Source organism: Mycteria americana, chromosome 16 (genome assembly GCF_035582795.1).
Source record: "Mycteria americana isolate JAX WOST 10 ecotype Jacksonville Zoo and Gardens chromosome 16, USCA_MyAme_1.0, whole genome shotgun sequence".
NCBI classification, from domain to species: domain Eukaryota; kingdom Metazoa; phylum Chordata; class Aves; order Ciconiiformes; family Ciconiidae; genus Mycteria; species Mycteria americana.
This window is the reverse complement of record NC_134380.1, coordinates 4,381,290-4,402,902: the sequence shown is the minus strand read 5'-3', so window position 1 is coordinate 4,402,902 and position 21,613 is coordinate 4,381,290. Positions and strand designations below refer to the sequence as shown.

General features: G+C 43.8%; 1 protein-coding gene across 3 annotated transcripts; it reads right to left on the bottom strand.

The window, feature by feature from the left end:
* Nucleotides 1–842: 842 nt before the first annotated feature.
* WDR45B (WD repeat domain 45B) lies at nucleotides 843–19,329 on the bottom strand. Of its 3 annotated transcripts, XM_075518541.1 has the most exons (11): nucleotides 19,095–19,327; nucleotides 18,316–18,443; nucleotides 13,041–13,115; nucleotides 9,877–9,978; nucleotides 9,136–9,223; nucleotides 8,471–8,565; nucleotides 6,506–6,696; nucleotides 4,426–4,511; nucleotides 3,434–3,535; nucleotides 2,765–2,886; nucleotides 843–2,424 (listed from the first exon to the last, which is right to left on the bottom strand). In XM_075518541.1, the coding sequence occupies exons 3-11, from the start codon at nucleotides 13,096–13,098 to the stop codon at nucleotides 2,318–2,320; spliced, it is 951 nt and encodes a 316-aa protein (XP_075374656.1). In that variant the 5' UTR covers nucleotides 13,099–13,115; nucleotides 18,316–18,443; nucleotides 19,095–19,327; the 3' UTR covers nucleotides 843–2,317. The 3 variants fall into 3 exon arrangements, with proteins under 3 accessions (XP_075374656.1, XP_075374655.1, XP_075374657.1); XM_075518540.1 differs by lacking the exon at nucleotides 18,316–18,443 and having other exon boundaries at nucleotides 19,095–19,328; XM_075518542.1 differs by lacking the exons at nucleotides 3,434–3,535; nucleotides 18,316–18,443 and having other exon boundaries at nucleotides 19,095–19,329.
* Between the last annotated feature and the right edge of the window lie 2,284 nt (nucleotides 19,330–21,613).

Sequence of the window (21,613 nt, the reverse complement as noted above, 5' to 3'; positions counted from 1 at the left end):
CACCAGGTGGGAAGACTCATTCTTTTACCTAATTTTCAGTCCCTGCAAAATAGCCTATATACTTAAAGATAAGGATTTGCAAGTAGTACAAGAAGAAGGAATTTGAGATTAAATATATTTAGGTACATATTAAGGGATTCCATCAGTAGTACAGCACTATTGTCTGTGTGTGCAGTTGGTGTTGTTTTCATTCTTGCTGTCACACTAGAACAGATGTTGAGGGGAAGTTTCACAAGTTCAGTAGAGTTTTCATCAACCAAGAAATATGCTTATAGTCTCTCTGGTCAACTACAGGATAACTTTAATGGGAGGACAGGGGACTGGTGCTTCAGCAGATTTAAGATACGCAAAACCTTCAAAGCACTGTGCAGAAGGCTTAATGTTTTAGTTAAAGTCATTTCCTTCCTATTTAAAGTGAGCGCAGCTGACTGGATCATAAACAGCTTACAACTGCACCAGAGAGAGAGGATTTAAATCATCCCTGGAGAATGGTTTCTAATGCTTTCCCGCACACATACTTCTCCAGGGAGACGGCAGCTTCCAGTTGGTCATTCCACTAATGCAGCTGTTAAAAGGTAAGAAGCTTCAGAACAGCAGGTGTGGTGAATGGTGTGGTGAACAGTGCTGAAGCAGAACTGGTTTGCACTGGAAGTTGGACTTGTTTTGGTGTAAATACCGAGGTGCATGTCCCAGGCCATAATTCGTGTACTTTCTGGCCTGTGTTTACATGGTGTGGGCAGCATGATCTGGCTTCTGTCCTTCAGCCACCACCCTTTCCTCAGTTACATATTTATTCCCCAGAACCTATGGCAATAGGAGCTTGGGCTGTGCTCATCAGTGAATACAGCAAAATTAGTCACTTTTATTTAAAAGAAATAACATATTACAAATAAGTGTGCAAAACAATTTCCATGATTAAATACGCATAAAAGCAACATGCAACCTTGACATCAAAATCTGCGTAGAAGTTAGTCCTTAGTGTGTTACGTGACACGAAAAGAAACTTGTCAAATTTAGAGAGTTTGCAGCTAAACAATCTTAGAGCCAACTGGCATGTCAGAGTTGAAGCATCTGTGAAATCAAGGTGGTTCAGAAGAGCAAGGCTTCCCTTCCCCAGGTGTTTAGTGCTATGAACAGAGGAGAGCTTGTGTCTATTTCAGTTTCTACTTTACTATCTTGTGCCTTAGTTCAGCAGTAAATATTAATTGCCATATAACAATTTTGGGTGTTTGCAAGTCAGTTGGTTTAGTCTAACCTAACTGTCCCTAAGCCAACAGTATTTAGTATGCAACATCTCAGAAAGAAAAGTTTGCAAGTTTAAAGCCATTGCAGAGAAGTATACTTCATGCCCCCTGGTTCATTTATTGTGCTGGATGTGTAAGTGGCCTGTCCAGTCTTCCAGCTGAAGCACAGCAAGTGTAGAAGCAGTCACTACAGCTGTCACACGAGTACCGAGGGTGGTCTTTAAACCTGGAATGGTGGTTTTGTTACAGAAGGAATCATCTCTACAAACAGGGGAGCTCCACGTGCCCCAGTTGCCCTGGGTGCTTGCTCCACGCACCAAGGAGAGGTTAGTTGGGTCAGCCAGTGCCTAAATGTGCCTTCAGCTACTATGTAGTTTGGCACCTTTGACAAGTAGCACTGATCACTTGACCAACGTTGGTACGTGTACGGGAGCAGCAGTCTGCGGCCACACGACTACCACCACCCAGCCCCATATGCCAGGGCAGAGGGCAAGCATGGCTCAAGCTACAGTTGCCTACGGCTACACGCTTGTCATCTCTTCTCCCCTGTTACGCTAAGATGTGCTCAGGGGAAGGCAGCACTCCTGCTCCTAGCCACACTGGTGGAGTTTTATTTGAGCGTGATCCACAGTATTCCCCCCACTCCCAGCCATTCAGTGGAAGTAAAGCAATGCCAAAAATCTTCTGTTTTCACATCCCTTTTTCTAAGGCAAGGTGTACATTTGTACAGCCCCCTGCAGATCTTCTAGTGTGGCAGGCACTCGTGTTTAATCTAAAGTCATTTCACAGTTTAGATTAAGAGAAACCCAATAGGCACAAGCTTGTTGAAAGCCACATCTTGAAAACTTGAGTTGATGACAGTAACCCAAAGAGATTTTAATGATGAATACTTGCAGAAATGAGAATAAACATATGTAGTCCACTACTTCAGAGCTTGTTCTGATCATGTTGGGCCAGGCTTCTCAGTGAGGTCTGCTAAACTTCTTGACCGGTATTGGACATTCATACACTGTCCTTCCAAAGATGTGGAATAGCCAAGGCAGTACTTTGACCCATGCACTCCCTCACCTCAGTCAAAGCTTGTCATCAGTCATTTCTAGAAACTGAGCATAGACATCCCTTGAGCATTCCCCTTTTTGGTTGAATAAGAACTTGTAGTAGCTGCCATCTGCACATATTGCTGAAAGAAAAACAAACATGTTCAGTTCAGCTGTTCAGAGGTACCGTTCTGTTCCTTCAGCTATAGCTTAAACTGACCTTTCCAGCTAACAGAGCATACAGAGGGGTGCTCTGGAGGGGCCTGAGGTAAGTCAGTCCTCGTGCAGTGTCTGTCAGCCCAGCACTGCACCCACCCTGGGCACAGTGTGATCTCACTCCCTTGTGCTGAGCAGTGAGAGCTCCTGTCCTCAGCTGACAGGGACATGCAACTTCGTCTCATCTGAGCATTCCCTCCAGCTCAAGGCCAGTGTAGTTCAATACCCCGTTCTCCAGACAGAACCTGGGAAGCCTCCAGTACTTACCTATGACAGCATTTGGCTCTGTTCCAAAGGCACAAATGCACGGAGAGCCTGAGGGAACCTGAAATTTGGAAAAACTCCATTTGGAACTGAAGTATTTGGGGAGAAAGCTGGCAGAGGCCAAACTGAAAGAGAGAAGAAAAAAAGCATAACAACTTAGTAAGGTGTTGACTAGAGTCGATTTAGAACTGCTGGTGTGTTTGAACAAGTCGCAGGGCTCACGCTAACTGCTATTTTGATTGGCTTTTTATTTTCTTCCACTAAGTATCAGGTAATATGTACGATTCCCCTTCTAGGGAAGTGGGACCTTACAACTACCTTCCTGGCTTTATGTTTTTAAGTGACTGCAAAAACTGCCAAAAGGATTGATTTTTAGTAGGGATTGCTTTATGTGACATGTCCACAAAGTATGTTCATGCTAAGAGATAGGGTGATTTTTTTAGTGGCTAACCTGCTGCTGGGGTTCTGCGGCTCCGCAAAGGACAGTAGAAACTGGGCAGTTGCTATATAGTCCTAAATCTGCAACTTCACTCAAGCACAGCAGGTTAATTGTACCACCTCCAGCAGTGCAGGTATTTGCTACTGCTTGACAAGACCAGTGTTCTAAACTCTATTAAAAGGTCAAGCCCCCCCCAGTCCCCCCTAAAGGCTTCAGAATGGCTCAAACCCTACCTTGACTGCTTATTTCTTTTAGGGTCTTCTGCAGCAAAAATATGTACTGTGCCGTGGTCGCTGGATACGCAGATTAGGGAAGCATCCTGGTTGAAGTTAATACTGTAGAGAATACAGACAGTTGCAGTATTTCTACTGGAACATACCCACAGCTTCTGGTGTACACAATTCTGCTTCTGCAGTTACCCTGGCAGCCTGGCAGGTAAGGTGTTCAACAGCTCCTCTCCTGGAGGAGCTGGGACTCCTCCAATTCAGCACTGCTTTGCTGACAGGATGAACAGCCCCTTCAGCAGTGAGTGCACCCACTTGCTTGAACAGAGGACCTGGTTTATGAGGACCAGCCACGCAGCAGACTGCTCTGCCATGGACACGATGGCTGTGGGCCATGCTGCCACTTCTGCTGGAAGAAACTGCACCACCTCTGCTCTGAGGAGGAGGCAGGTATTGGATAAAACATGCAACGCTCCTACCCTACCCCAGAGTGCTGCTAAATAGAAGAAAGGAAGTTCCCTGCTCCTGGGAAAGTGCTTCCAGCAGTGGATTAGAGTCAAACTTCTGCCTTGGGCTCTCACATGCAGAGCAGCAGTGTGTTGTAATAAACATCCACTCGCCTCAAGGTGCTCATCCTAGCCTCTCTGGGAGGTGTTAGTCTGCATCATTGCATTCCCTGTATTTCAGCGTGAAGTCAAAGCATCCCCCAGCTATGCAGACAAGTGAACCTATCAATATATAGGTTTTTCTCCTGACCCCTGTAACCTGTGCTATACTTCACAGGGCTGCCAGCTACTGCTCTCTCCTCACCAGCACCAAGCAGAGAGGAAGAAGCACAGGCCCAGCGCAGCCCTGGGTCCTCTGACTGACAGGAGAGTTCTGCCTTGTGCCTGTGGCAGCGTAACTGCTTTGCTTTTTGAAGATGACTCAGGTGCTGTTCACCAGGCTGCCTTGGCACAACACTACCCCCAAGATGACAAAGCAGAAGCAATTAAACATACCAGTATATATTGGCTGCCTGTGATCCTCTTCGTAGCTCCTGGATTAAATGCCCTGATGAAGTATCAAATATTCTTATGAGGGTCCCCTTGAAAAGGAATCAAGCATTATATTAGGAAAGACAAAAGAGACTTTACGTCTGTGAATGCATCCTAAAATTCTACCTGACCAGCATACTCCTACATACACAACTGGGTTTTTCATCTCAGTGATTTGAGAGAACCTCTCAATGATAACTTTTGCAAAGAATACCAATTCCCCCCTCCCCCACCCCATCACCACAATGTTGTAATGCTTTGGTATAGAAGCTTGTTACTTAGCTACTCAACTAAGTAAGTTTCATCCAAGTTGTGGTCTAAAGCACCAGTGCAGCCCTGGCATTAGTTTGCAGACATTAGAGTAGACTTGTGTATAGCCTACTGTGCCCAGGTTCTGCGAGGCGTTTCCTTCTTGCTCCCCATAGTCAGTACTCTCGTTTGATTGCTACTGTGCAGGTTTTTTCCACTTAAGTATAAACAGCCTGTGGATGGTCTTGCCTTACAGTTAGTTCAGCTGATGTAATCTAGAAGAATTAGTTACCTATCACATGTTCATTATCTGTATTGATCCAAATCTGAGAGACCCCACAGCTGAGCTGGGTCACAGACAGAATACTGCATTAGAAATCTGTACTTCATTTAGAGTAAACTGAGCTTCACACCAGAGATGTAAAACAAGTCAGTGCATCCCACAGGAAGCGATCAACAGTTCAGTAGTACTTTCATCTGATGAAGAGTGGGTATACATTGTAACCTACAACTCACGTGACACACCTTGTTAACAAATGCATTTCTCCAGTCACACACCAGAGCCCAGCAGAGAAAGATTCAGGTAAATATCAGCTTAGTTTTGATTTAAGACACAAGCTTGAGATGTTTGCTTACAGGATGCCCAGTATGGCAGTTTGCCCATGCTCCTATTTCAGTTTGAAAATGCTGTTTGAACTTCTTCTCTACGCAAAAAACGTAATGTCTTAATACAAATTCAGCAGATTATTATTCTATTTAGCAACAGAGTTGGCAGTTTTAAAAGCTTTGTTTAGAAGATATACAGTAATTAAGCTTAGTTAAGAGAGACTATGGCTGCATTTTTTTTTTAAGCTTTTTGAGCTAAAGGCTGTGCAGTAGAAGCTATTCTAAACAGAGACTCATTGGATTAATTTAGTTTGTCAACTTGTTTCAGTTGAGCGGAAGAAGGTAGGGAGCACTCAGTTTGTCTCAGGTAGATGGGTACATCTACCTCAGATTCCTTTGGACGCTTTGGAACCAATCACCCTTTGGGAAATGAAGCTCACTACCCAACTTCACTGAAGTTCCCAGGGAGAAGGCAGGTCTATGACTCGCTTTGCATTCTTGCTACATCTCTCTGCACCAGCCCAGCGCAAAAGGATTTGTACGATAAAGGAACTTCAGGTGTTTGTCAGCGTATTGTGTTCTTTAGCTGTATGTAACATATGACTGCATGTGATTTGGTAAATATTCCAAGAATCATTTTATCATTTACACTCTGCATGAAGACATCTGCAGTGTGTGTATGAGAAAAACAGAGGGAGTGCACCTCCCTCCTGGTCTGTAGCAGGAGTTAAGCCAGAGCAGAACTAAGTCCTCCAGTATGACAGACCAATTTGCAAGTATTTCTTTAGCCAGTGGTTTTAACGTGAATTTAAGCAGAAACTAATAAAGGTGAAAGAATGCAAATAAGCTTCTCCCCACCTTCCCCTTTATTTTAAAAATTAATAGTATTTCTTGAAGAACACATGAAACGTGAACTGCTTGGGCCAGGTCTCATGCAAGCGTCACTGAAGAGTCACTGCTACAGTCAGCTAAAACATAAATGCTACCTCAGGCACTGCACTTGGACTGCTGTTTGGGTACCCGAAAGGAGCAGTGAAGGTAAAGACAGACTGAGAATGCATATTTCAATGACAAATTTTCCAGTTAGTTCCCTACCAAAGGGCACAACTTCCTATTTTAGAAGGAGTTACTACACCAGAATGCACAGTTATTCTGGTAGGGGGTAGGGGTAAGAGGATATTATTCTTACTTTTTCTGATGCTGTTGCAATTCTTGTTCCCTGCAGATTTAAAGCTATACAGCTCAAGACTCCTTCATGAGCTGGTATGTCAACAGGAGGCTTTTCTGTATTAGCGAGATCCACTATCTGCACATGCCCAGTATGTGTTCCAGGAAATGCAAGAAGAGAATTATTACTATTTGGACAAAGGACACAGAGACCTAAAAGACAAAAAAAAAAAGAGAGAATAACTGTGTAGTTCCCATAACCTAATAAAGTTTTCAAACATAAGTTTCTAAAATATTGGTAGTTTCAGAATAAACAAACATACATGTAGTAAATCAGAATTTCATTTTAATGGCTATTGCAGTATCCCAAAACATGATCCATCCATAAGTGCAGAGCATAGAGAAGTAGGGGAGTAGCATAATTTTAACTTGCTCTCATCACTTTATTTCAAAGTAATCTAGTTGTGGTTATCCAAAATCTGGATGTTTTCAGAGATCAGCTCCATCAGTCTGTTACAGCAAAGCTATTTAAAAAGAAATAAAAAAGTTTCCTTAGCAGCTTGAAAAGGGTAAGAGTTTATAATAGGTGATATTTTAGTTTCTCCTCTGTCACTAAAACTCATTATTATTAATTCATGCTTGACCTTGGCTTTTATGGACCTTGCACTTTTTTCTTCATAACTTTTTGCAGACCATTTAAGGTAAATCACACCTTTTCCAGGTGTTCTGCTGATACCAAGTAAATTCCTGCAAACTCAGTCCACAGCTAGCAGAGCAATGGGTGGGTATCACAGGGAACAACATACTTTACTGCATCGCCCACCAGCCTGTAAAGCAGCATGCCAAATCTGCATTTAGGCTGTGCTGCCCTGAGTGCAGCCAGCAATTCCATGTTTGCTTCCAGCAGGCTTGAAAACCCCCAAAGATGGGGACTGCAAGACTAAGTAATCTCCTGGTGGAGTAACCATCTTCCTGACATCCAAGCCAATCCTCCCAAGATATCAAGCATGGCCAACACCCCTTGTTCTACTGTCTGGCACTATCAAGAAGAGTTTGGGGCTGTTGTTTCTGTAACTGTCCTTCAAGCAGTTGTAAGCCACCAGCTGCAGATAGCCCTTCACCGTCTCCTTTTCGCATGAGTAAACAAGCCCAACTCCTTGACCTCCCTGTGCAGGCCCTGTGCTTTGGGACCCTGACCATCTTCACAGCAGGGCACAGGCGTGCCTGGAGGCAGATACCCACACAGTTGCCATTACACCTCTCCAGTTTTAGACCTTCACGTACACAGCTAGTCTTAAGCATGCAGCTGACATGGGAGTATGCTCATCTCTTCCCTCTGAAGGCTCTCCTTCCAGATAGGACCTCCCTTCGTCAATAAAACTTACTGCAACAAACCCCTTTCCTTAGGTCAAACCCAAGCCCTATCCCTCCCACACCTACCTGGAGCTGGCATCACTGCACTAGACAATACTTAGGCTGTGGCACTAATACTCGGCTTGCTCCAGGATACCTTCTGCTTGATTCAACAAAGGACAAAGCTATACCTTGCTATTTAAAAAGCATGATAGCCGTTTGCTACTTAGACTCTTTTTGACACTGTAGAGAACAGTTTGCTAGACAGTTCTAGCTCTGTTAGAAAAGAGGAATGATGCACTTTAATAGAGTTTGTGTTTATAATTAAGCTTTCAGCGCAAAATACATCAAGTTTACAGGTTCTTTACAGAAGAAAGCATATAGCTCTTCTAGAAATCAAATCTATAACATAACAGGAGTACTTGAAAAAGCTTTTCTATGCCAAGTATTAATAAATTTTAATAACCACTTTATAAACACAAAAGCATCTCCAAAGGGCATGACTACAGTGCAGTAAGTAAACTGTTTAATGACCGACTTACTAAATGAAACTGATTCAGGCAGCTAAAGGTAAACAGCATGTCAAGAACAGAATAAACTTGCTTCCATTCCCCAACCCACAGATACAACTAACCTTTAGGGTTGTAGCAGGTTTCAAAGACGTGCAACTGGTGGGGATTGTGTGTGAATGTGAAAACTTTAATCATCGAGTCCAAGACTACCACAATTCTGAAACAGACAAGAAGTACCTATGACTTGGGGTGGGTGAAACAGGGACATAGATATTAATTCAGATCCGCAAAGGCTTTCAACTGATTTAATGGCTATAATTCTCTCCCACCGCCCCCAACAGACTTACAGCCTTGCAAAAGCCCATGCAACTGTGAGCCAACAAAGCACTTCTATCCAAAGCTGTGACAGCAGAGCCCCTCTGCCCACACATACACAGACTCACTCTAGCTGCTACTAGATGCTCATGCTCTAGAGATCTGCTTGAATTCCCTTCACAGTCCTCCATACCTAGGAAAAGTCAGCAGCAGCCACATGAGAACATTTCCCTACGTTAGGGGGGCAGAAAGTCTTACAGGCTTTTCACCAAGGTTTCAGATACCAGTATAGTTGAGCTGTAATCTGTTAATACCTAATGCTTGCCCCCAAAAGCCTGTTTTACCTTTAACTGCTAGTGTTGTTTATCTAAGTGTTAAAGCAGGACCTTTTTCTGTCTACAAACAGCTGGAAATTAATAAGAACAGCGTACAAAGCCAAGCTGTGCATTTGGAACACGTTTTTTGTACCTACCTATCTCTTCGCAGCTTAACTGCTTTGACTTCTGTAGAAAACTCTATCTCAATGACAGTCTTCTTCTTCAGGTCATCCCAGATCATTACTACAACAGTGCAGAGATTGCATTAGATCAAGGCATATCCGAAGATCCACATCATCTCCATTACAACAACTTCTAGTTTCTGCAAAGGCTAATCAAGAGGAGCATCCAAGAGCTAAGCAGTTACAGATTGGCATCCTGTTCACCAGAAGGCACTTAGCTACTACATTCCAACCCGCTCTTCTATGCTAGGACTTGTGCAGGTAGGAGCTGGTAAACTCTAACCACAAAAGCTGACAATAAAAATACATTTTTCTAAAGACAAACAGCTTTTTTGTTTTGCTCTGAGGGTTATCAAAGAAATAAGGCAGCAGTCAAAAAAAGTAGCATATTTTCCCTGCAAAGCTTGCCACAGAGGGACCTTTTCCCCCTCAGGTTGCTGAGCCATAGAGTCCCTTTCCAAAGTTAACTGCGAGAAGTACAGGCTTTGTCACCAGGTCTTGGAGACTGGTCATTGCAGGTAACTGCCTGTTAACACCGCAACAGCAGTGACGCAGTTTACTGCGCCACATTTACTTAAAACTGCTGCAACATCCCCTCCATTCAACCTTCAGAATCCCAGACCCCAGCTCAAGGCATTTGGTTTGGGAGTTCTTTGGGCAGTTTCACACAGATAGCAAGACAAACATTTACAAGATCTATTCCTCGAGACTAACCTTTGTTAGGTGGGTACTTCGGCTTTTTTCCTCCACCTACTAGTGCTAAATAGTTGCAACGAAACAACATTTCGACGTGGCCAACACCACCTTCTAGAAATTCTGAAAGACAAATGTATTTTATTTAAAAGTGTCAGAACCTGTTAACATGCCATGTAATTTTTACCACTGTTACAAGAAAAGCTTGCATTACCTAGCACTTCTCTCAGGCACTTGAGAAGGATAGTATCTTCCTACCCTGACCTTAAAAAACAGAGAATCCTCAAAGACTGGGGGTGACAGACAAGAAATCCTGACTAAAAGGGTGGGGGCTTTTTGGGGGTGGGTGGGGTGGGTGGGGTGGGGGTGGTGTTTGCTTGATTTTTTTTGTGCTTGTTTAAGATTAGGATTCTCAGCAAAGTTGCTTTATTTTTCATAGCAATGAAGATCGCCACTGTTGTCACACAGTTGGGACAGGCCTCATTTTCATGTATAGAAAAAACATAGCAAGGATTTAAAGTTATATAAAAACATGCTGCATGACAGGAGATCAAGCAATACCATCATAGCAGCTTGATCATTTCTATTACACAGTGGGGTTGTAAATATGTTTAGAAAGACTGTCCAGTTAGCTCAAATTCATTCCCCTCACACGCACACATTCCAAGTCTGGCATTGCTCTGTTATGCTAATGCCACGCATTTAGAAAAATACCAGGGGTACTCATTAGTCATGAGCCTTTTTATTTGCAAGGGGATTTGTCTTTATAGACTTGGTGGATTTGAGAAAAGGAGGCAAAACGCACGTGTATGTAACTGCACTAGACTCTCTAGTGCTGCTCTCTGGAGCATACCTGTAGCTGCTGGATCGGTAAGAAGTATGGTCCAGCTCCAGCAAGCCTCCACTCAATGATGTAGGAAATGGTGAAAGCAAGACACAACAGCTGGTGCAAACAGCTTCTCATTTATAGTGCAAGGACAAGGTTTTTTTCTTTTTAAGAATCTCAACTACAGAGGAAGTAGAGTAAGATGCCATGCTTATGGTGCAAGTGGAGGAACAAAATATCAACCAGGGGATTTCATAATAAAAGAATTTTTCTATTTGATGACATTTGAGCGGGGGCTTGGCTTTGTTTACATAGCTTAGAGGGATGCTTGGCATTCCACTGGGGAGAGGGAACTGAACTCTCAGGAGGAGAGGCTGTAACTGTGGCCTTCAAGGTAGGTGAGCAGAGTTAAAAACAAACTAAAAGGCTGTCCAGTAACTCCACACACTGGCAGGTTGCAGCAGGAAAGGTGGATGAAACTAAGTAAACCATTTCAAAGCTAGAGGAAAAGTTGACACTTCACAAGGACTCAAGAGAGACCTACTGTCAGAAATAGGGATGGGAGAAAACAGCAGAAGTGTCTGAGGAGCTGGGAGGAAGCACTACAATGGAAAGCTGTAGACATATGCATGAAGGATAGGACAAGGGAGATTCAGTTCGACATTAGGAAGTACTGCAGCGCATCTGGATGATGAATTTATGTTGGGACTTGACCATACACTGCCAAAGGTAGATGCCTGGAAAGATATTCGTACTGTAGCAGTAAAGCCTTGGATTTCATACAGGTTCTTGTGGTTTCTTCAACAACACTTTTGACTGCCGAGTCTCCTTCCTGAACAGTTGTATTTGTACACTGCCCCCTTCTACACCAGATCCTCCTCTTAACTCCATTAAAGCATTTAAAGCCTGACAGCACAGTTTGTTATGAAGAGGTATTATCACCACGACAAAAAGTCTTACAATACTTATGAACGATAACCTGAGACAATTTAAGAATGTGCAATGTGTTCCGAATCTATGTTCGGAACACTTTAATCATTATCTCAGTTCTGACAGGTGATGCTTGGATGGGGAACTTCATGGAACTCCTGGATATAAGAGAGAGAAGCCAGGGTGTAACAGTTAAGACTTGGTTTCATACTGGGTTACAGAAATCAATCAGATAGACAAGCTCCAGCTGGGACTATCTCAGGTAGGTTTAAATAGGTAGCTTGAAATATACATGAAAGATGAACAAGATTTCTCTGTGTACCTGTGCAGCCAGTACAGTCTGACCTCTCCAAATCCACAGGGGAAAGGCAATCTGATTCCTAAGAAACATTTCACCATAGGATTCCCAGAAGTATGTCCAGAGCTACTGGCAGGGAAGGTTTTGGCAAGGAACTCAACAGGACTTCAACCTGAATTCTGATCCTTTTAGCACACTATCACAGATGATAGTCCCAAGACACGTTGCTTATGGAAGAATTTCGTATTAAGAACAGAAAACAGTTTGTCAGCTTTGGCCACATGAACAGTGACAGAAATCTCTTGCAGCATTAGAAAGTGAAAGCATGCCTGGTTTCATAGGAATTGCTATTTTAAATACGTTTTTCCCCTCTTATTAAATCCTTTCTATCACCACAGGCTGGAAGTGCTGGGAAACCTGTTTAGCATGGCAGCTTTCTTCCTATATTTAGGGTTAGAATCACATGGCTAGGTTTCATTTTCCCTTATTTTCACTCAGTTATGTTTGCTTTCTGATGAAAAGCCCCACTACCTGTTAATATAGCTCATCTAGTAACTTCTGTTAAGACATGATACTAGGTTTACCACCTTATAATCCTCCCAAATTTTTTAAGCATACAGAGAATATAAAACTTAGAGTATTAGAAGTCTGAGCTCACAGTGCTCTCGCAAGCAATACTCTAAGCAAGTACGAGAAACGTTACATTCAGATCTCCAGTAAAAACGCAGTAGTTTTATCGCTGTACTAGATCATCCATATTACTGCACAAGAATAGAACAACTTCTCTTGATGGTACGTAGTAACACTGCAGCGAGCAACTCTTCTCCCACTTGCGAATAACCAGGCAACTTATGTCCTATGCAGGACTACAAATGTTAGCAACAGCTAACACAATTCAGCCTTTGCAAGAAGGTGAGACACATTCCTCATCAGCCAGCTTTATGCAAATTAATAGCATTTAAACATCTGACCAGGCAGTGGTGTAAGTGACTGTCCCTTCCTTTCTTGAGGCTTTATTCAAAGCCTTCCAGTGATGGAACAGTGAAAGCTAAGCAAGAATCTTGCAGAAAAAAACAAGGAGGCTGAGCTTCCAACACAGAACTAGCATAGTATAATAAGTAAGCATTTTACCTTGTTTCTCTTTTTCTTTGAGTGGATCTGCATTATAAACTCGGAATCCATTTTCCATTCCACATGCAAAGCATCCTGTAGTAAAAAGCACACATATATATACACATATAAAGTCATTGCAAGAGTACACTCATGAACTAAGCAAGAGCCAGAGGGTTAAGAGAGCATTACTTGATAATGGCATTGTTAAATTCAAGCTGAAGACCACTTGCAGGCTCTGTTAGTGTTTGCAAGTGAAAACCGTTTAGAGGAGTTGTCCTCTACACTGGCCTCTTGAAAGAGGAAAGTTGTCAGTGTTCTTTAGACAGGTAAGAAAACAATGGAAGGAAAGAGCAATTCCCAACCCATCTGTATCCTATGCCATGCACTACAGAGGGAAGGAAACCTGCATTTTAACTTGTATGGTCCAACAGTCATTATGAAGCAAACCCCCTCCTGTCTTATTAGATCCAAATTTACACCGCGATTACGACTATATGAAGTATGAGCCATTGTTCATGTTTCCACAGAAGAGAGCTTCTCAAACATAGTTTTTAAGAACACTCTAATGAGAGCCTACCGAGTCAGATGCCAATAATTACATGCCAATAGCTTAAGTCTAAACCAGGGAATGATTAGAAGCCAGATTAAAATACTCTGGAAAATTATTTTAGTTACATTTATGTACAGAATTATGGATATGCCTTTTTAGTGGAATCCGTCAAACTACCAGTATCCTGTCCTGCTGTTTTACTCGCTAATGGGTGAATGCAGTTACTATTACAAAGAAATGCTAGTGTGAAGTTAGAAGCAGCTACCGTTGCTAGAGGCAGACTGACAGAAGATTAGTTGCTACACAATTTATATGCACTATATCAAAAATCCAGTTAAGATCTTCAAGGTACTGGAAGAGAGATATTCAAATCAGTCTGGTTTTATTCTTATGCACTGCAATGATTGCAACAATTTAAACCCCCCAAATAAAAATTGAGGAGCTATGTCTAAATGCAGCCCTTCCCCAAACTCAGTACCCAAAAATCACAGGGTGGGTGGGGGAAGGAGAGAAGGAAGTCTTCACTCTTAACATAAGGTCTCCAAACCATTTGCTCATAGCCAGGAGACCCATGGTTTCCTACGCACAAGACTGGACTGGTTTGCTGTGGAGCGATGGCTCAGAAGTTGGCAAAAAGGCTCAGACTGCAGGAAACTGTTTCAGGTATTCCCGGCACTAAAGGTTCACAAACAGCCAGGAACGGTCCTCACGACACAGGCAACTAACTGGCTTTGTGGCTTGCATGCTATTACCTTAATATAAGCTCAATTTTAAAAATTGCATATGGTCACTGAGGAGCAAATGAGCAATGTTCAATACATGTCTTTCGCTGCTCATATCTTGATGCAGGTTAAGATGTCAGAAGAAACAATACAATTGGTGAGTTTGTTTTTTTGTTGTAACAACAACAAAAAAGTTCTCGCATAACAATACAAAAAAGGTCTAATAAACTTGATCTTGACAACAGTATTAGTTTAAAAACACCACAATTTGGGAAAAATAATGCAGCCAATTTGAGATTCCTGTTTAATACTTCAAGAGTTTCATTCCAAGTAGAACCACTTGAAAAAAACAAAAAAAAAAACCCAACCAAGTACAGAAACCCCCAACCAACCGAAACGCAACAGCAACAAAAAAAGGCAGCGCACACATCCTCTGCTCTACAGACCAGTATCTTACAAGGTGTGGGGGTGTGTGTTTGGCAGCATCCTTAGGGTTCCTATTCACTGAACTGACACATACAAAAGGAAAAAGTACGACAAGATCCATCTCTGCACCCTTCAATGTAGAAAGGAAACAAACTGACCCTCTTATTTTACATATAGACATTAACAGCAGTCACAGACCCAGTATACCAGACTGTTTTAACAGTACAACAGTTAGCTAAACAGTGAAGAAAACAAAACACACAGAAAAGCCTACTCCCCCAACCCAAAAGACTTACAGGCACAACTTCTCTCTGTCCAAGATCTCATAATTAAGTGCAAAAAGTTCTTGTTTACATATGTAAACACACATATAGAGTGGTTAACAAGAATACAATAATTACAGAAAGATTAGTAAACATACTGAAATAGATGCTTTTAGATTAACTATATTAATTTTACCTCCTCCTTTCTCAGTGCATCATTCTTTAGTTTGCGCTGTCAGTTGAATACGTAAGAGCATGCTGTGTTGAAATCACAGTGCTAATAGGCTGCCACCTCGTGCAGTATACTTTACTGGGATAATCAGAAAGCAAATTACAATGGAAACATTTCTCTCTACATAAAACAATACTATACAGGATGAGAACTAATCTGTTTCTGGTAGCTGTAATGTGTATCCATATAATTATTTTTCCAGCGACAGTTTTATAACTCAATATTGTATTTCCAGGAGAGACGAAGGAGAGGGATGCTGAAACTATTCTACACTAAGAGAGCACTGTAGAGTTTTACTTGTGCTAATACCAGCAGCTTATAACAAACCCAAATGGAGCATTCCTAATGCAGTAAAATGCAGACGTTTCCTGTAGCACCACTACAGCTTTTCTGCAGGGATAACCCTGTGACTAAGGTGTGGGCTGCTTTTAATGTCTTGGGAATATCGACATTTTTAACTGGAGACAATACACCAGAACTGAGGGAACATGAGTAATGGTGATATTCCCCACACCATCAATCATTACTGACAGAGATACGAAGTTCTCAGTCACAGCAACCCCCAAGCCAAACAAGGAAAAAACATACAGGAAGATTACTGCTACTCATTCAGTTCCAGGTTACAGAACAGCTGTGGAGCCCAGTGTTTCCCATCTGACTGATCCCAGAGCTTACCAGTGGGGTCACAAATTTGACAGTTCAGCTACAGCTTGGAAGCTCTCATGTAGGAGAGAGCTGGGGAGGGGCTGCCAGAGAAGGGAATTGCTGCAATAATAGGCGTGCTTCCTTCCACAGGAAGTTCACATCTCATTTTAAGAGGGGACAGACATGCTGCCAAAGAGCCACTGACAGAAGACAACTCAGATACTTTAAAAAAAAAAAAAAAAAAATTAATTCAGATGCTAGCAAAAACTGAATCTCCACAGAATTACTACCCTAACCTGCAGTTGTGCTTGTTCCTACAGTAAAAGTACTATTTGCCAACAGTCCCAGTGAGACCACAGTGAGTTCTGTTTGTTTTCCTAAAACCAAAGGAAAATGAAGGGTTAAATTAATGACTATCCTAGCAGATGCCACAAGCTGAAGGGGCATGCTGACATGAAGAAATCTGCAGGCTCTGGGGCCTAACATCCAGAAACGCAACAGCAAAGTCTAGGGAAGTGACCACAGCAGGCGCAGCTCCTAGCACATTGGTTTTCCTTGCCACAGCAAATTTGGTCTAGAGCCGTAAAAGGGAGCACAGAATCCTGCTAACATTTATGGGGTCCTATAGCCAAGCATTTCAGTCCACTAAAGGATATCAAATTAATAAGCCAAGCGTTTCCACACCAAAACAAGTCCACACCTCAGTTTTCAAACTAGCTTTAGAGTACAATAGTGACAAAAGAGAAACTTGTCAACAATTTACACATACACTTTATGGTATGGTCATTTATTATGATGTTTTGTCTATTCATTTCTGTAAAGCACTTTAATGTCCTTCTGAAAGCATTAGAAAAGTGCCTGAAATCAGGAGTATACCAGCTTGAAATTAAGAACATAAAGTCAGAGTATTCTGTTTTAAAACAACTGAGAAGACCTTGCAATTTTGGGGGGTTATATTGTTTCTTTATTTTTTAATTTAAAAACAAAAAGTGGCAAAGGCACCCAATATAAAAATATAGTATCACTCAGATTAAGGGAAGCACATTTCAGAAAAACTGCAGATGCTAGCTTTATCACTTGTCAGTCATGGACGTTAAGACTTGGAGAGACTTATTAGATCATTCCTCCCATCATTATGGGATTGGCTAGTCTTAAATTACTAAGAAATTAGGTTATTGTGACAATATATGCAGACACCCACACTACTAAGCTTCAGCACTCAAGTGACTCATATTTCTATTTGTGGTAGAAGCAACAAGGAAGAAGTGAGCTTTTTCTCTTACCTACTCTTCTCTGAGCAGCCAAGGAATTACCTTTTCTTTAACACTTTAAAAAGGCCCTAAACTAGTAAAAAGTTAGCATCCTACCTACAGTTCAAAAGCAATCATTCCTAAGCGGGAAGAGTTCCTGCAAATGAAAGCCAAACATGGCTTTTGTTCAAGTTTGTTGTTGTTATTCGGTTGGCTGGGCAGGCTAGGTAGGCTGGGACTTGAATACTGTTAGGAGTAAGCTTCTCAGCTTACAGATTCCCAAGACAAATTCCTCAACATACTTTGGAGATAACATTATTCAAAAAAGTGTTTATGTTGCATTTACTGCTACAGAATTTAAGGAAGCCTTTGCAACAAAGAACAAGTTTTACATGCTAAAATGATGTTCTAAAGGCATTTTGCAGTAAAAGAGAAACTTAGCTTCTTATCCAGTTCTCTTTATAACCCAGCCCCATCACAGGCCAAGCATCAAACATTACCGCTTCATTACAGACCCCTGCAGATTGGAAATGAAGCTCATCCTCGCAAATCTCTTTTTCCATCTATCTCTGTTGCAAATGCAAGATGAAGACAAATGCAGAGTTGCTGAAAAACAGACTATTCTATTGTTTTTGAGTCCACAGGATAGCATGAAGAGAGCTACCAAGAAGCTCACTTCATTAACAGCTTGATACACTACTGACAAAATGTCATCAGCGATATTAGACTAGAGTCAACACAGTAATTCGTGTTTACACATGACTTCAACAGCATCAGCAACAGGTATACGAACTACAGTCTGCAATGACAGAATTTGCAAGACTGTCTTAGGCAAGAGTATTATTTGTTAAGACAAAAGGATGTTACAAAATGATGACCTCCTATTCCTTATTCCACAAAAGTGACACTTACTCATAAGACTGGTGCTATTTTTATATTGCAACAACAAGACGAGGCATATGCACCCCCTTTGTAGAAGAGGTCTTCCCCTTTCTAACAAAGAAAAAAAAAGTAAACCAAGTATACAGTTCTGAAGCTTTTCAATGGTCCACGTATCCGTACTTCTCTGCCAATATGATTAGCAGTTTTAACTACCATTTTTATAATACAAATCAGGCAAAACAACCCCAAAACCAAAAAGAAGTTACACCACTAATTTTGAATGCAAAGCACATACACTAAGAAAGTGACATTTTGTGAGTTACCTTTTCAGTAATGCAGTTTCAAAAGTACATCCCTTTAAGCACAGGATTTGAGGCAGACTTCTACAACTACACGAGGGAGGCTAGCCAATTTTAAGCAGCTCAACTTGCAGCAAGTACCAAACCACCATCTGAGAGGCAGATGTATTTGAAGATGCACATTAAACACGACTGTTCCTTCTCCTCTCCCCCCACTCCACCCAACCAACTCTCTCTGAAGTGGCTGGGTACACACACCAGCACACCAGAGCTAAAACAACAGGAGAACGGTTAAAGGCTGTACAAACACAGCCTTCGCAGCTTTTTAAAGCACAGACTATGTCTACCGCAGCAACTACAGCGACCAGACCTCGGACATCCTGTCAGCCACAGCGGGGGCGAACAGGGAGACACACAGCCAGGGACACCGCGCCCTGCCTGCCGGCCGCCCCCCGGGGGACGGGATCCCCGGCCCGGGGCAGCCCGCCCTCCCGCAGCAGAGGCCGCCCAAGCCGAGTCCCGGTTACTCACCGCTGCCGGGAGCCGCAGCAGGCCCAGACCCAGCGCGGGCGCCGAACTCCCCTCACCGGCCCCAGGCGGTCACCTCCGCCAGGCTCCCAACCGCGAACCGCCACCCCTCTGCCGGCACAAACCGGCTCCTCAGGGCCGGGCCCGGGAGACAGGAGCCTCTGCCCCGGGCGGGGCCGTCCCCGGGCACCGCGCCGGGCGAGGCCCGCTCCCCTCACGGCGCCGCTCCCCGCAGGCCCCCCACAGCCCAGCCCAGCCCAGCCCGGCCACCTCACCGTGGTCCTGGTTGAAGCCGGCGTAGAGCAGCCCGTTGCCGTGCGGGTTGGCCGGGAGGAGGTTCATGGCTCCTGCCCGTTCGCGTCCGCCCGCCGCCCTTTAAACCATGGCGGCGCCCGCCCGCCTCAGCCCCGCCGCGGGAGCCCGCCCGAGCCGAGCGGAGCCGAGCCGAGCCGCGGCGGACAGGCCGGCGGCTGCTTCCGACCCTGCCAGGCAGCGCCGCCGAGCGCAGAGGCCATCCACCCGCCAGGGTGAGGAGCGCCGAGCAATCGAGCAGCGCCGCGCCGCGCCGCCCCACGCCTCTGCGGCCGGCCGGGAATGGCGGCGGGTGCGCCTGGCTGTGAGGGAGGGGCCCGGGCCCATGGCGGGGGGGATTTACCACTGGGCAGGAGAAGGAGGAGCTGCTCCACGTAGATGCGTCTCTGAGGAAGAGGGATTTTCTCAGAGGGCTGCTTCGGGGACGATGTGCCCCGAGGGTCGCGCAGGCACAGGGCCCCACTGCGGGGAGGATCTGGCTGGGGATGGGGCCTGCCCCTCACCACTGGGGCGGTGAGTCAGCTCTTCGGGGCTCCTGAGGAGCACGGGCCTGCAGCTTTACCCCCTCGAACCCTGCATGGGCCTGGCAGGCCCGTGGGGATCCCCTCTTCCTCACAGGGGAGCCCCCATCTCATCGGGCCATCGCAGGGGGATCACCCCACGCTTCTCCAAGGCCAAAACGGCTTGGAGCTGAGCTGGGTGACCCAAGCCTGGTAAAGCATGAGCTTCCACCTAGTGCGAGTCCAGGGGCACCACAGTACAGGACAATACAGCCCCTGGGCCCCCTCCAGGTCTAAAGGACCATTTAGTAGAAAGCTCTCAAGGGCATACTGAGTATCAAACTAGTGAGAACAGAAGAAATACAGTTAGAATATACTAAAATAGGGGATCCACTAACTTGACCAAAAAAAAAAAACCAACCCCACACCAAACCCAAACAACAACAACAACAACAACCCCTTGAAAACTTGGACATTTTCAAGACCCAAGGCCCTGAGCAAGCTGAGCGGAGTTCAATAGGGAATTTACTTTAAGCAAGATGATGGACTCAAAGGCCTGCTGAGGCCTCTTCCAACCTGAATTATTTCGTAACTGTGTGATTAGCTGAAAGCCCACGCTTTGTGTGTGCTCATACAAATGCCAGCTATTCGTGCATATCCCTTTACGTGCATTCGCTTCCTTTTCTGTACTTGCTCTGTACCTTCCACGTCAATGGCTTGATGTTGCATTTCAGATTGGTGACCTACTCTTCTCTAGTGCAGACTTCTGTTTGGAAATTACTACGGCTTTTCAATTTACAATGTCTCATTACGGTCCTGGAGCTATCCGCAGTGACCAGTTGGTACATTATTCTTTGTGCACTCATATATGTAAAAAATAAAATAATCACATTGCATCTTTACAACATTTTGTCTCCTCAGGCAGTCAAGAGACTTGGTATATGAAATAACAAGCCCTTCTTTGCTTTTTTAAAGTCTTCCTCTTTCCAACTACAGGCTCAGGCTTTACTTACTCAATGTGGAAGTGCTGCAGGCATTACTAGAAGGGAGGAGTGCTGCAGGCATTACCAGAAGGGAGGAGTGCTGCTCTAGCATCTCCTTCTTACCGTGTCTGTATACTGGCTAGCAGGAGGAATAGAGAATCTGACATTGAGGACACACACATCCGTGTTAATGCTCTCTCCAGCCAGGCATTCTTACTGCATATGACATACAGAAAGGACACAAACTAATGACCTGGTGATTGAAGAGGCCAAGATTATAATTCGGAAGAAACATAAAGAGCATAGCAATGTGCACGGAAGAGAACTCTTCATCTTGCACACAGCCACTAGTCAAACATAACCAGACCGCTCCCGAAGTACGGATGTTTCTGATTGAGGTTTAACCTGTTGTAGCTGCAGGCTGCTGCGTACATTTTCTAAGCAATCTAACAGCTTAGTCCCTACACGGACAGCGTTTCTCTGCAGCTCACTCGGCATAGGCAGACCAGCAGGTGGAGCCTGCTCATCACCGAGGGAGTGATCCCACGGGAATTCCTTCCACCCCACTTCGTTTTGCCATTTAATCTTTAACTATGAGAAGACTTGTTCTTGACTGCACCTTTCTTTAAATAGTGATGCATTGATTGGCCCAGGTCCTGGTGTAACTCTGGCATTTTACTGGCTTGAATTTTCCCTACTCGCCTACAGAGGCTGCGGGCGTCTATGCTGATCCAGAAGGAATATTATAGATACATAACTTGACGGTATCTCACGATAGTGAGGACACCTAGAAGAAACTGGGATGAAGCTACACCATCACCTCAAAGGATTGTCATTGCTTAGGAGAACAAGCCACACAATTTTTTCACAAATGAAAGACTTGACATGTATTACTCTTCCATATCTCGCTTAACAATATTGGAAACATATGTTGTAGCAAAAGCATTACATAATGCTTTTAGGATGACTTCACATTCCTGGTGTCTCATTTAGGTTTAT